A 13,801-nucleotide genomic window follows, 5' to 3' on the forward strand; every position below is an offset into this window, starting at 1 on the left:
TGTCTCTCACACTCACACTGTCTACTGAATCTCAGCTGCACCTCGATCCTTCCATCTCACATTTGGTATCAGAGCAGTCTTCTGTCTGCTGTCTGCAGGGGGCATCCTAGACTGCACACTTCAGCTCTTTCTTCCACATTTTGTTATGACTGTTGTGGAGGTTAATGTACTGGTAGGAAAATTTCATGTTGCTAACATGTTTTCATCAAATTGACAGATGTGTTTGTATCAAATTGACATGCTGACTTTTCTGCATTGTCTTGCAGTATGCTAGGCAGGATCTCCTTCCTTTCATGTTTCGGCATGGACATTATGCAGATGCATGCCTGCTTTTTTTCCCTCCAAAGTCAGTTCCCTTACCTCCTACGATGACCAACTTTTCAGGACAACCACCAACATCATCGCCACAAAGACCCGACCCTTTGGCAACAGATTTTGGTACAATTGATGACTTGTGTGAACTTTGTGTTGCTTATGGGGCCATTCCGGTCCTTGAGCGTGTGATTGCTACCAGAGAGCTTGGTTCAGGGGGACAGGATCCTGCTATAACACAGCACACAGCTGCTGCTTTGGCTCGTGTGTGCAGCTACTGTGAAACCCACAAGCTTTTCAACCATTTATATCGCTTCCAGGTTTTATTTAATCTTTCTTTGCAACTCATATTGTCACTGTTGAAAACGCTTAATAAGTGCAAACACTTAACACTGTCACTTAGAAACTGCCTTATGCTAAGCAGGTGCTGAAAAAGGACCATGTAGCTGCAGGTCTTTGTTGTATTCAGCTATTTTTAAACTCAGCTAACCAAGATCAGGCCTTACGACAACTCGAACGTGCGAAGGTTGGTATCTTGAGTTTATGAGCATCTGCATTGATCTTCGACATTTTTGATTTGCCAGCTATATTCAGTATGTGAAAGCTTATAAATTCCTCACTTTACATATTGGCAGATGCACTTTGTTGAAGGAATCTCTGCTCGTCAGCAGGTGAATGAGGCTCAGAGAAGTTCAACTAAGGCTTCTCGTACCAAAAGCCCATCTGAAAGGTTTTCAGAGGAGGAGCTTTTAAGGTTTTCAACTCGAGTATCACTACAAGTATGACGGCAGTCATCAAACTCAGCTTTTGCATAAATTACTACATAGAATGGTTGAAAATGATATTCTTCTAGGCTTGCCCATCTCAAGAGAGGGGATTGTCAGCATTATCTTGCAGTAGACTGTGTCTGCTGATGCATGCTGTGTACGAGAAGAAGCTTACAGGATCTTGTGTGACCGAAATGACCAATTGTCTGCACTTGGATGACCTGGAGTGGAATCCAGGGCAAGGTTGTCCCACATTCAAAGTCTCCACTCATGAAAATCCTTCTAGGCAATGCACAACTGTAGCCTCTAACACTTGCGCGATATGCACTTTCTTTGATCCCAATCCAACTCATTCAGGGCAAGGCCATCCCAGATTGAAAGCCTCCACTCATGAATATCCTTCCAGCCTCCAGGCAATGCACAACTCTAGCTTCCAACACGTTTCTGTAGCCCAATTATTCTCCTCCATAGAAGATCAGGGAAAACCAAACCTCACTGCCCCATTCACCACCAGCCTATTGGCCTCCGGAATTTCAAAAAGTCTATCTGGGAGGCCCAAACCCGCAAGTTGTACTGGTACACCATAGTGAGAAGTGAGTTGCCCAATGTACTCTTCTTGTTTGGTTACATGTGAGCCACTTGAAAGATATTGCAAGATCAATTTCCAGCATACAAGGCACTAGCCTATAAAGAAATACTTGTCTATAGATAACAAACACAAACGTACGACAAGCACAAACTGATAACTCAGAGACAATGAACACTAAAGATGAATGAATGAGTGCTGAATATACGATGCTCAATGCAACAAACACACTATGCAATTTGACCCCTGAACTCCCACGTCTCTAGGACTGGGGTAGAGAGTATGAGCTGGAAGTTGTGTTGTACTTTGACGAATCCCGAAATGCAATCGCCAGCCTTTGAAGATGTTTGGCAGCAGCAAATGCAGTTTGCGGAGGCTTGGTAGGTGTCACAGACAGGGCAGACAGCAACAAAATCTGCAAATGTGGCCGCTAGTCAACAACTGTAAACCACAAAACATAGGCTGCAAGGTGTTTTGGTAGGGTTGGAACAGCAAACACAGGGTCAGCTGATGATGTGGCAGGTTGGAGACAGCTGATCAGGTGCAAATGTAGGCTGCAGCAAATGATTGGGCAATAAATGCAGCAGTCCAGGTGATGACATCGTCATGGTAGTAGTAGTGAACAAGTATGAAGAGGCTGGAGAGCAAGGACCAAGTGTACACAACAGTAGACAACAGCTGGAATTGAGATATCCTTCGTGAACAGGGTATAGACAGCAAAGACAAGTACTAGGAATCTGCAAAACGAGATTAGGGCTGAGTGGTGGGCAGCCTATCTATGTATAGGAGTGTAGATCCTCCCAAATTAGGGTTTTCCTTGTCCGCCAATTCCAATAAATTCTCTAGAGCTGTAGTTTGGAGAAAAGTCAAATAATCTCTCTAGAGAAAAAACATAAGTGACTCAAGTATATGAGTAAAAAGTAACCTACAAAACTAACTTGTACATGACAAAAGATTGTTTCTAAGGTATAAACAAAGTGAGTACAACTTAAACACTTGCTGCTATATACAAGTGTGAAATACAACTCAAAGATTTTTTATTCTATACAAAAGAGCTTATGTGTGGTGTTCCCATGTGGTGTACACCCCTAGTAGAAGGCTCAGATTTAATGCTACCCTTCCCAAGAGAGCTGAGATACCCTAATGTCTGTTGTAATTCAAATCTGAACCAGCAATTTCACTGCAGGATATCTGAATTTCTTAAATCCAGAAAAAAGGGGGGGGGGGGGGGCGAAGGAGAGAGAAAGAAAGATATATTAACATCTTGGCATGTCAAAATTGGCCCATGAAGAAAACCATGTACAATGCTGATCATCACTAGACATCAAAGTGTGATGTGCTGAAGGATGATTAGTGATGTGTTGTGAAAATAAACTAAAGTGATGTATAAGTCAAAATAGTGCCCATCTGGGGATACAATAGGAGGATGAAGTGGTACGCAAGAAAATCCACCACAAAACAATAGTTATAATACTCGAGGTAGGATTTCAAAGTCTTACTGATTTCAACCGGTCATGGATGCCATACTATGGGTAGGTTGCACTCACTAAGAATAGAATTGGCGATTCACCTCATCTTCTCTCCATCATCAATAGAATTCCCCTTTACCATTTACAACTCACCCACCTTCTCTCCACACTATTGCACACTACAATCTCTATGAGGGCATGAGATTGGGATCTCCACAGATACCAAAGTATGATCTCTAGCTTGATGGTTCCTGATGAAATAGTATGGGGATAGTATCTCAACTGCGTCCTTAATGCTGTCATGTGTTGCTCACATTGTTGGTAGATCTCCATTATCTCTATCTGATGTAGCATTTGTGTTTGGTACCCCAACATCTGTGGTTGGTGTGCTGTTTTAATCTCCTTAGCTCTTTGGATTGTTGGTCCTCTTTGTGTAGGTGCCATGCCTGTATCGGTGAGTTGTGACTGATGCCCCTCTCTTTGTATAGTGTCAACCTATAGTCTTGATGTGCAGAGCCTTTGAATCTTGACTTTGAATTGGCTTGAGTGGCGCTGGTTTGGGGACTCGATTACTTGTGTGATAGAGGTCCCTCCTCCAAATAGTATGGGGTATATAGCTCGGATTGTACTATAGGTCGTGCATCTGTAGATGTAGTACTCCTCACTCTTCACCTCCCATAGTGCGAGGATGTTTTGGAAGTGGGGGAAATGGAAATGGGAAACATTGGCCAGCTTTAGAAACGGGGGGAGGGGTTTTGGATTCTACCCTAAAATAATCACATAGGTATGTAAATAAATCAATGCCTACAACAATACGTATCCAAATTCCACACAAAACATGAAGTCTTCATGTCACACGATTGAATTCATGAAGTTTGAAGTTGAACATGTAACAACTTTTATCAAAACAGTTAAATACTTATTATTGACTTACAAGTTAAGACTCAAAACAACAAAATGTTAAAACTAAAGATTGGATTTTTAAAGTTGAATTTTGAGCCATGACTCGTGAACCATCTAAAGACTAACATCATGAATTATGAGTTGTGACTCATCAATCATTTGAAAACAGAATTATAACTATTAAGAAGGAAGGTAGGAAGGAAGGAACGAAGAAAGCAAAAAGAAAAAGAAGAAGAAGAAAAAGGGAGAGAGAGGGAGGAGCTTTGGGAATATGGATTTCCATCCTAGTCTTGATCTCAAGCTGATGAGAGGATACCTTGAGCTAGCCAAGGGCTACCCACATCTCATGTGGCATGTATACATCTAGGTATTCAGGTCTCTCAATGAAGCCATCCGGTATAGTCTTTATGAAGTGGTTCCTATAGTATGACATCTTTAGGAGGAGCTACAGGGGTGAGATCCATGTATGTTGTATGTACAGCTAGTAAAGGTCATGCTGCATGACTAAGTTTCTCCTAGTGTGAGAGGTGTATGAAGGAAAAGTGGAGGTCATATTGAAAGGGGGGAGATGATCCATGTCAATTGCATATTTGGTCAGCCCCCACTACTCAACTTGTGCATACCATGAAGCCTGATGTCCTACTTGAGCTAGCTACCTAGAGGCCTTGGAAGGCTCTCCTTGGTAGTCTTTTTGGATACATGCCACGTACTGTGTATGAAAGTGATGGTCTCAAAAAGGGCCTTCATCATCATGGGGGGTTACAAAAAACTCAGCTCTCACAATCTCATGTCGTTTTGATGGTTTGTTGCGGATCTACGAGAGCATCTCAACATGATGATCTGTGGTCTCTTAATCTATGTCTATATGTATGTAGCCAAGCCAGGGGTCCAAACACATGCACCATACATCATGGCTAGTGTGACCAGTGTCAAGTAGCCACCTTTGTTTGTGAGGCTCTTACAAGTGTGCTTGGTGGCACATTCTCTTCGTCATGACCAGTGCTGTGTATGCTCATGTGAATCTTTGAATAGATGTAGTGAATGTGACTCGTAAGTAGACATATGAATTGAAAACCTCCATCTCTCCTCCTCTTAGGGTGAAGATGGATCTCCTTCTCATTGGGGTTACTGTGTGGAAGATCACAATCTTGGTTTTCCCAAGATTAACCGCCATTCCATGGTGTGTACAATAAGTCGTGGAGTGCATGAAGATGCAAGTCTAGACCCTCTGTGACTCAAGAGACCAGAACAATATTACCAACATAAAGCTAATAATGAGTAATATACGTGCTATCTCTACAATCACACCTCCTCCTCGTGTGATGTGATCTTCTATCTCGTTGATGTAGAGTCTAAAGAGTATAGGGGAGAGGAGCATCCCTACTCACTTAGATGGTGCTAGAGATCATGTTTGAAAGTCCTTCTAGGCATCTCACTCAGCCTACCACCCTCTCGTATAGTGCATAGATGTCCCAAATCATGTCAGCTGGGATCACGAGGACAACAACCTCTGTAGTAGTCTATCTCATGGAACTATATTGAAGGCTTTGCAAAAATCCACAAAGTAGCCATAGGGTCTCTTCTCCTCACTTTCCCCTGTTGAATTATCCTCCTCAAGGTGAACATGTGGTCAAGTGTAGAGAATTCCCTTGTGAAACCAATTTTTCATGCTGCTCTAAATCTCCCTCTCTCTAAATCTTTGCTAAGCTTTGCCTTCATCACTGCTCCATATATCTTTGCCAACGTGTGGCTCACCATGATGGTTCTCTAGTTACTAGGTCTAGAGGATCTCCTGACTTATGGATAGGCACGGGGTATGCATGGTCTACTCATTTGGTAAGCTTTCTAAACATAAAAGGAAGGAGAGGAGCTAGAATGTCCACTTCATAAATAAAATGCTCACCCTGTATACTTGTTTGATCCATGAATCATCCATGCTATAGGTGCTCTATCGCTCTCCTTACCATATCATGTGTGAAGAAGGTGGATATGGTAGGGTGAGGCTCCAATGGCTGAGGAATCAGTGGCTGGTGTGGTACATCATATAGTCCCTTTGCATAGGACTACCATGTTTCTGGGTCACTGATGGGCATAGGGTGGTTTGGATCTTGCAGTTTGTGCCATGCTATGGCTACATTTGTGGTTATGAATAAATGATATAGATCCCAATATTGTGCTTCCTTATATGCCCTCTGTTTATGGTGAGTCAAGGTCCTCATTTACCTATGAAAACACACACACGCACATCCCCCCCCCCCCCCCCCCCCCCCCCCCTATTAACATCCTTTGGAGGCTAGAATTTACCGATAGGAAAAATCAAACGATTCATTACATTCTACTTTGAGTATTAGTGCCATCAAGGCACATAAAAAGAAAGAAAGGAGACATAACTAAAATGAAATAAGCTCTAAGGGCTTGTGGTTGATAAAATCTTCAATTATAACATTGTGTTCCATTACAAAAGAGAGAGAGAAAGAAAGATATATTAACGTCTACATAAGGCCAATGTGGCCTATGAGACAAAATCCAGAGTACATCCATGTCTAATGTCATCTCATCAGTAAGGTAAAGATAACATTACAAATAAGTGGGTGGCCTATGAAACAATACTGAAAATAACTATATTATGGGACTATACTAGGGTTGAACCATGTGCAGTGTTATTCCATCAATAGAAAAGAAAAGGAAAGGAAAGGAATAGGAGTGCATTCACAAGGTACTCATGTGGTTTCATATGTAGGATGGTAAGTCCATTGGCACCCCTTTACCTTCCCATGTGAATGTCAGTCAGGTAGATTTTCTCAATTCAGATGATGAGAGGATAAGGATGGCCAAGATTTTATATGCCTTTGTAGTGGGTAGCTTGATGTATGCCATAATAGCCACTAGACTTGACATAGAATTTACAGTGGGAGTTGTGGCTCCTTCTATGGCAACATCTAGTAGGTGAAATTGGGATGCTATGAAGTGTATCATGAGATACCTTAAGGGCACTACAAACTTGTACCTTTGCTATGGCAGCCTAGATACTAGAGTTGTGGGTTACGTTGGCTCAGATTATGCAAGACATGCAGATAGTAGGAAGTTTGCATTTGGCTATGTCGTCACCTTTGTTGGAGGTATTGTTTCTTAAGTATTTAAGATGCTAAAATGCATTGCCTTGTCTACTACCAAGGCTAAGTACATTGTAGCCATTGAGGCTTGTAAGGAGGGTCTATGGATAGGCCATGTGGTTGCAAACCTTGATATCACCTCCATGACTCCTACCCTGCATTGAACTCTATGAGTCCCATCCAGTTGGCATGTAATCTGGTCTTTCATGTGGATACCAAGCACATTAAGTTCCATTATCACTTAATTGGAGAGATCATTGAGGATAAATTGATAGAGCTTATCAAGATCTCTAAAGATGAAAATCCTACTAATTTACTCACTAAGTCTCCCAATGGAATATTATGTCTTCCTTAAGAAGATTATAGGTGTAGAATGAGATGACATGTTTCCTCATCCAATTGTAGTTATATATAAGTTATATATTTTCTTCTTCTCACTGAATATGATTCACTAACACAATACCTTGCAAAAATTGTAGATTTGCAGTAGTTAGTGGATAAGCGAAAGATGTCAACATCATTTTTTGAAAGATGGACTCATGAATTGAAGGATAAATGTATGCAAGAATTCTAGAATTTTGTGGATATGCATGTTGGGTTGCAAGTTGAGCATAAGATGCTGATGGAGAGGTCTAAGCCTCTTAAAAATGTTGAAGAGCAGATATTGCAGAATTTGGAAGTGGATGTAGCAGTCTTTAGCCATATGACCCATTTTACCACAGTAGTAGCATTCAACATTGCTGTTTGCATTTTGCCCTCTTTGCCATCCACCACAACCTCTTTGGCTTCCCCTGCCTCTAGAGTTACCATGTCCTCCTCCATAAGACTGGTTTTCTTGAGTCTACTGCATATTCTGATTTCTACCCCGGCCTCCAGATCGGCCTCCTCTACCTCTGTCTCTACCTCTTCCAGCATTTGAGTAGAAGACAGTTTCTTTTGAAGTTCCTCCTGAAGAAGATGCACCACCATTTCTCTGCTCCTCAGAAATTAGAAGAGCAATCAACTCCTCAAAATCAGAAAATCTTTCACGAATTGAAATGGATGTCTGAAACTGCGCATAATCCTTTCCTAGACCATTCAAGGTTACAGAAACTAAATCATCATCTTCCACTGGCGATCCAATGGAAGCAAGTGTATCTGCAATCTTCTTTACCTTCATGTGGTAGTCATTGATGCTCATACTTTCTCTTTGCACATTATGCATGCACATGATCTCAGCTATGATGCGGTCCCTAGCTGCTTCACTGATATGCCTCGTAGTGAGTCTACGGTGTGTCGTGATAATGGCTCTAATCCGACTGTGGTGCGGCCTCCTCGGACGAGGTCCTGGCAGACGGGGTCCTCCTGCTCGATGAAGGAAAGTGGCTCTATCCAATGCGACACCACGGTGTGGCCGGTAAGGTGTCTCTGGCGGGGTGGCTCTGTCTCTACTAGGTTGGTAGTGTCAGTAGGGTCGGCTCTGTAGAAGAAGTCTGTCAGTGCTCTCTGTGTGTGTCCCTTTGGGTGAGCTGGCCTCCTGTCTCGTAGTAGTGCAGTTCGGCGCCTCTCGAGCTCCAGGAGGAAAAGACCTAGGCATCTCTGGTCCTCGTACTCCATGACACGACGAAGGGGTCCAAATCCATCACAGAAGAGGCAATGGTACCGCCCTCGTATGTCATAGTATACTGTGCATCTGTATATGTAGTGCTCCTTCGTCTCAGGCTCTCGACCACAGAGTTGGCAAGTCCTATCCTTTGCTAGGGTATTTGTCCATCTGCCTGTCTCCATCTGAAATCTATTTGAGGAGGTGCGAATCTCTCCGATAGCAACCCGTACGCTATGAGAGAGATGAGTGTCCATATATGCTGGCCGAATAGTGAAGCCATCATCAGAGAGACATAAGAAATGACTCCTGTAGAACCCCATCCTTGATCCTAGAGGGAGTGGTGGATGGATCCATGTCCTTGCTGTCTCAATCCTCAGGATATCAGCTCTGATCACCTGGTTCAACTCTGATTGGCTGAGAGAAAGTGTAGGGCAGTCAAGGCTATAATCCAAAGGTGGAAGATAGTCAATATCCAAACCATGTAGGCTCATCCAAGTAGTCATCTGTGAAAACCAACAGTTCTTCTCGCCTCCAGCTGCTAGTTGTCTAGATGAGGTTAGTGTCAATCTAGAGTATCTATGGCGTGGAAGTTCCCATAGTCTGTGCCAAAAGGTCACTGCCCTGAAGAGTGCCTCCGTAACTATAGGTGTTGCCCCTAGCTCAGATCTGACAATGGGATGTGGAGTGGAGGGACTTTGGTCCATTGGCACTCATTACAATGCTTTATGAACTTAGTGCATTATGGAATAGCGTTGGCCACCACAATTGAGACTAGAGTACCTTGTGTGCTATAGTATTGTCTACGTTGAAGTGCCCTCTAGCAATCCCGCTATGTGCTTCCTTGAGCACAGCATACATTTTGTGTTCGCAGACACATCTCCTTGAGAGTCCATTATGTCCTATCCGATACAGTTGACTTGCAATCAATTGATAGGGTTCGATATTTCAGATTAGTCTTTTTAACCTAGCCTTTTCTATGGGTGTTTCCGGTAATCCGTTCTCGAGGATCTAGAGTATATCATCCGCCCAATATGTTGTGAGGTGTGCTCTAAACAAATCTTGTTGGCTGGACATTCTAAAAAGATGTGCATCGGGTAGGTCCTCACTGATTCCTTGTCCACCGGGTTCTCCTGTGGGTATGCAGGACATATGATTTGACATATAATGTAATTTTCCCTTTGCGTACCACCACAAAGAAGTCAAATTCCAAGAGTAGAAGTAACCATCGAGCAATGTGTCTTGTTACGTAGGGTTTATTCACAAGAAAAAGCAATGCTTGATGATCCACAAAGAAGGTAAAGGCTTCTCGCTAGAAGATAGTATCTTAACTTCTTTACATTGAACACCATGGCTAACCCTTCCCTCTCTGTTGTGGAGTAGTTCATTTCTGTCTCAATGAGTTGTCTACTAGCAAAGCTCATTGGATAGCCTAGGTTATGTTTGCCAGGTTGGCACAACACTGTCCCCATGGCAAATTTTGATGCGTCAATGTTGTGCACATGGAAAGTAATGGACCAATTTGGGGCTCTTAAGATAGGAGTCAAAGTTAGAGCCTGTTTAAGCCTTTTGTAGGCTTTTTGACACTCTTCAATCCACTCGAATACTATCAATAGCTTGTACAAAGGTCCAGCAATCAACGCGTAGTTCAATATGAACTGCTATTAGTATCTAGCGTGGCCTAAGAAACATTGAACTCCCTTGAAGTTGGTCGGAGGGGGGAGGTTTACAATCACCTTGACTTTAGAGAGGTCTATGGCTATCCCATTCCTCGATATAACATGTCTCAAAATACAACCGTGCCTTTACTAAAACTCGCAGTTTAAGGGGTTCAGTGAGAGACGGTATTGTCAACACCATTCAAAGACTATTTACAACTTTTCCAAGTGTTTTTACCAGTTGGTGTGGACGCACAGATCATCGACAAAGATTTGCAACCATTTCCTAAGCATGTGCTTGAAGATGGCACACATGAGGCATTGGAAGGTCGCAGGAGCATTGGTCAGTCCAAATGGCATGACTGTGTAAGCAAACACTTCCCATTCGGTGGCGAATGCCATTTTGTGCCTATCGTCTTGATGAACTTGCACTTGGTTATAGCCTGAGAAGCTATCCAAAAACGTGTAAGCTTCCTTTCTTGCCACTCTCTCTAGCATGTGCTCCATGTATGGTAACGGGTAGTTGTCTCTCTTCGTGGGTGTGTTGACCTTATAGTTCACACACACTTGAATCTTCCCATTAATTTTCATGATTGACTATGTTCGATACCGAGTTTGTGTGCTCTATCTCATAAATGAATCCTATCCTCAATAGCTTATTAATCTCCTCCTTTACTCCGTGAGCCTGCTTAGGATTCATCGTGTATGGTCGTTGCTTGGTTGGTACCGCATCAGGGGCCATAGGAATGTTGTGAATCATTATGCTTGGATCTATTCCCTCCAGTTTGTCTAAGGACCATGCAAACACATCGTCAAATTCCCTTAAGAGATTTATGAGATCTTTCTCTTCCTCCCCAGTTAGATGGTTTGCTATGTAGGTCGAGGCTTATCCTCCTCCCTCGCCAAGTTGACCTCCTTAACCTTGGCTAGTCCTTCGATAGGTTCACTTGCTTGCTCTTTTCATTTGGCTCCTACTAACACCACTATTCAATCACCCTTTTTGTACTTTGTGAAGCGCTTGAGTAGGTCCTGGGGTTTCTTCTGCCGTTCAGCTTTTGACAACTTTGATTGTTTCTCTTTCTCCTCCTTTAGTCTCTTGTACCTTAGGTGGACTAGAAAGTCCCCCATGGTGTGTCGGGTCCCAGGTGGTCGAGGTATTTCGGGGTCACTATCAAAGCTCGCATGTCACTTGGAATTCCACTCGTCATTCTCACTAGAAGAGGTTGTTTTCGCTGGTGCTTGCAACTTTCAAGTTGACTCCACCCCAAATAATGTAGTGCAAGGCTGAGCTCATCCCGCTCACTCATAATCTACCATCTTGAGGCATTCTAGCTAAGCTCGATTGCAATCTACCTTGGCAACTCATTTGTTCACCTGAAACATGTTGACCTCTCGCGGTTTAGTGGTTACTCTGATTTGCCCAATCATCCTTCCATTTGTGTCATTTTCTATGGTCTCTACTTCCTCTTCGCTCTCCTCTCACCGATGGAACAAGAGTCTTCATACTCATCGTCAAAATCTTCATATTGGAATTGTGTATCGCTTGTTGCAGGGTTGAGCTTTGCCACACTGGTCATGAGAGTCCAGTTATATAACAAGTTTAAGTTGTGTACCTTAGTCCATTGCCACTCTTTGCTTTCCATAAGGTCCTTGAGGGGATTTAGATTTGCAGTTGGGTTTTTCCCATGAGCTCACATGATAGATATTCGAGGATTTTGTGGAGTTCCAATTTTTTTGTTGGAACACAATAGGTGATTGGCATTGGTTGGCTGAGAAGACTCTTGGCCATCATGCATAAGGCCACTGGTAGGTTAGAAGTGATGACAATGCTAGGATTCCTAGCTGAGTCTACAGCTTGCTTGTATTCACCCTCATCCTCCGAGAATGGGAGATCAATGGTTGCCAATATATTCATCGAGTCACGGTTATCTTTAGGACAAGGAATGTACCTGGTTAGAGGTTCTTACTCGCTTATATAGTAGGGTAGATATGGCATCTAAGTCCACTGGCGATGTTTTCCAATTGTTCGTCTCTACTCAGACTGCTTCTAATATATTGCCCAAGAATACCAGGTTATTACCCCAATCCTCTATCACTCTGGCATTCCTCATCCAAGGTTTGCCTAGTAGGATATCATAGTCCATTCCCTTCATAACCATGGAGTTCACGGAGAATTGGATTCCTGCTATCTTTAGAGGCCAGTTCTTTAGGACTCCAAAAGGTCTAACCTTCATCCCATTTTCTAGAGTGACATTGAACTGTGCGGTTTCCACCAATGGGTTTCGCCAAGCTTGTAGGACTGCGTGACTAAGTATACTAACCCCTGCTCCTGTGTCCACTATTCCCTTTCGTGTAGTATCTCCTAAGGCAATGACAAGTAAGACTATGTGCATCTTAATCCTCTCGCGAAAGGCATTCACTTGTGGGGACTTAGACATTGGATTTAGCATAAGGCTTGGTATGTGTGTCACGGTATCGTGGTCTAGAAAGTCTTGCGGTTTATGTTCATTACCACGTTCTACCCATCGTTTCAATTTTTGCTAAAGTGCGGAGTCATGCCTAAGCAATTCTCCCAACGACAATGTCATAGGAGTTGTTATTAGTGTGGTTAGCAATTTCCCAATTGTCTTTTCCTCCTCGGCTTCATGGGCCAATGCTCTTGAGCCCTTTGCATAGTCGTGGCCCCCTCATTCTACCCATGCAATTGCTCACGTTGTGGTATTGTCTCTCTTGCTCTCAGATATGTGGGAGAGACTCTTGGACTCAAGGTTGAGAGTTCATTAATCTCGTTCTCAATGATAGGTTCGGTATCTCAAATGTGACCTTGTGCTTCTTTTATTCATTCCTTGACCTTATTCGCAGCCTTTAGTTGCTAATTGGGGTTAGGGTACTGTCCAACCTTAGGGCTTCCTTTTTCTCTCGTCTTAGGAGCAGATGTTTCTACTTCAACATCAGTGGCTTGTTTCCCCTTGGTTAACGTGGTCTCATTCTCGGTCTTGATTGTTGTCACCTTGGTTCTCTTTTTTCCTCCGTCATCAACTCTTCTTGCCTATAGAGGATATATCTAGGTTGCTAGGTCCAAGTAATGAGATACTAGCCTACTTTGTTTGAGCTCGTGCCATGACATTCATGGAGATGGGTGTGGCATTGTTGTTTGGTGAGTTGATAAAAAAGAGTCCAAGCGACATAGATGGTGCGATTCCTGAGCTAGTGGAGGGTTTCCGCCTAGGGCAATCGGTGAATATGTGTATGACATTGCATCTGGGGCATCTCAAGTCGCGGTCTTTTATCTATTTTCTTGCTTCTTTTCAAGGCAACGAGATGAGATATGCCTTGGATGACCACATGTTCAACATGCTATGGGTTCTTAGTTTTGAGCTCCTCCTAAGCCTCTACTTCTTTCTCTGCCTA

The 13,801-nt window shown here is 43.0% G+C and overlaps 1 protein-coding gene across 6 annotated transcripts in view; it reads left to right on the plus strand.

Annotated features, from left to right (window-relative positions):
* LOC148021024 (zinc finger FYVE domain protein) overlaps nt 1–13,801 on the plus strand; it is a 207,190-nt gene that overhangs the window by 140,603 nt on the left and 52,786 nt on the right. For all 6 annotated transcript variants that reach the window (XM_087698861.1, XM_087698862.1, XM_087698863.1 and 3 more), the window contains 3 exons: nt 267–632; nt 737–838; nt 948–1,091. In XM_087698861.1, the coding sequence (XP_087554987.1) occupies nt 267–632; nt 737–838; nt 948–1,091 (612 nt within the window). The remainder of the gene's footprint in view (nt 1–266; nt 633–736; nt 839–947; nt 1,092–13,801) is intronic.

The sequence above is a fragment of the Lygodium microphyllum genome, chromosome 18, assembly GCF_053477565.2.
Source record: "Lygodium microphyllum isolate KBCC chromosome 18, Lygodium_microphyllum_v1.1.10, whole genome shotgun sequence".
Classification (NCBI taxonomy): Eukaryota; Viridiplantae; Streptophyta; class Polypodiopsida; order Schizaeales; family Lygodiaceae; genus Lygodium; species Lygodium microphyllum.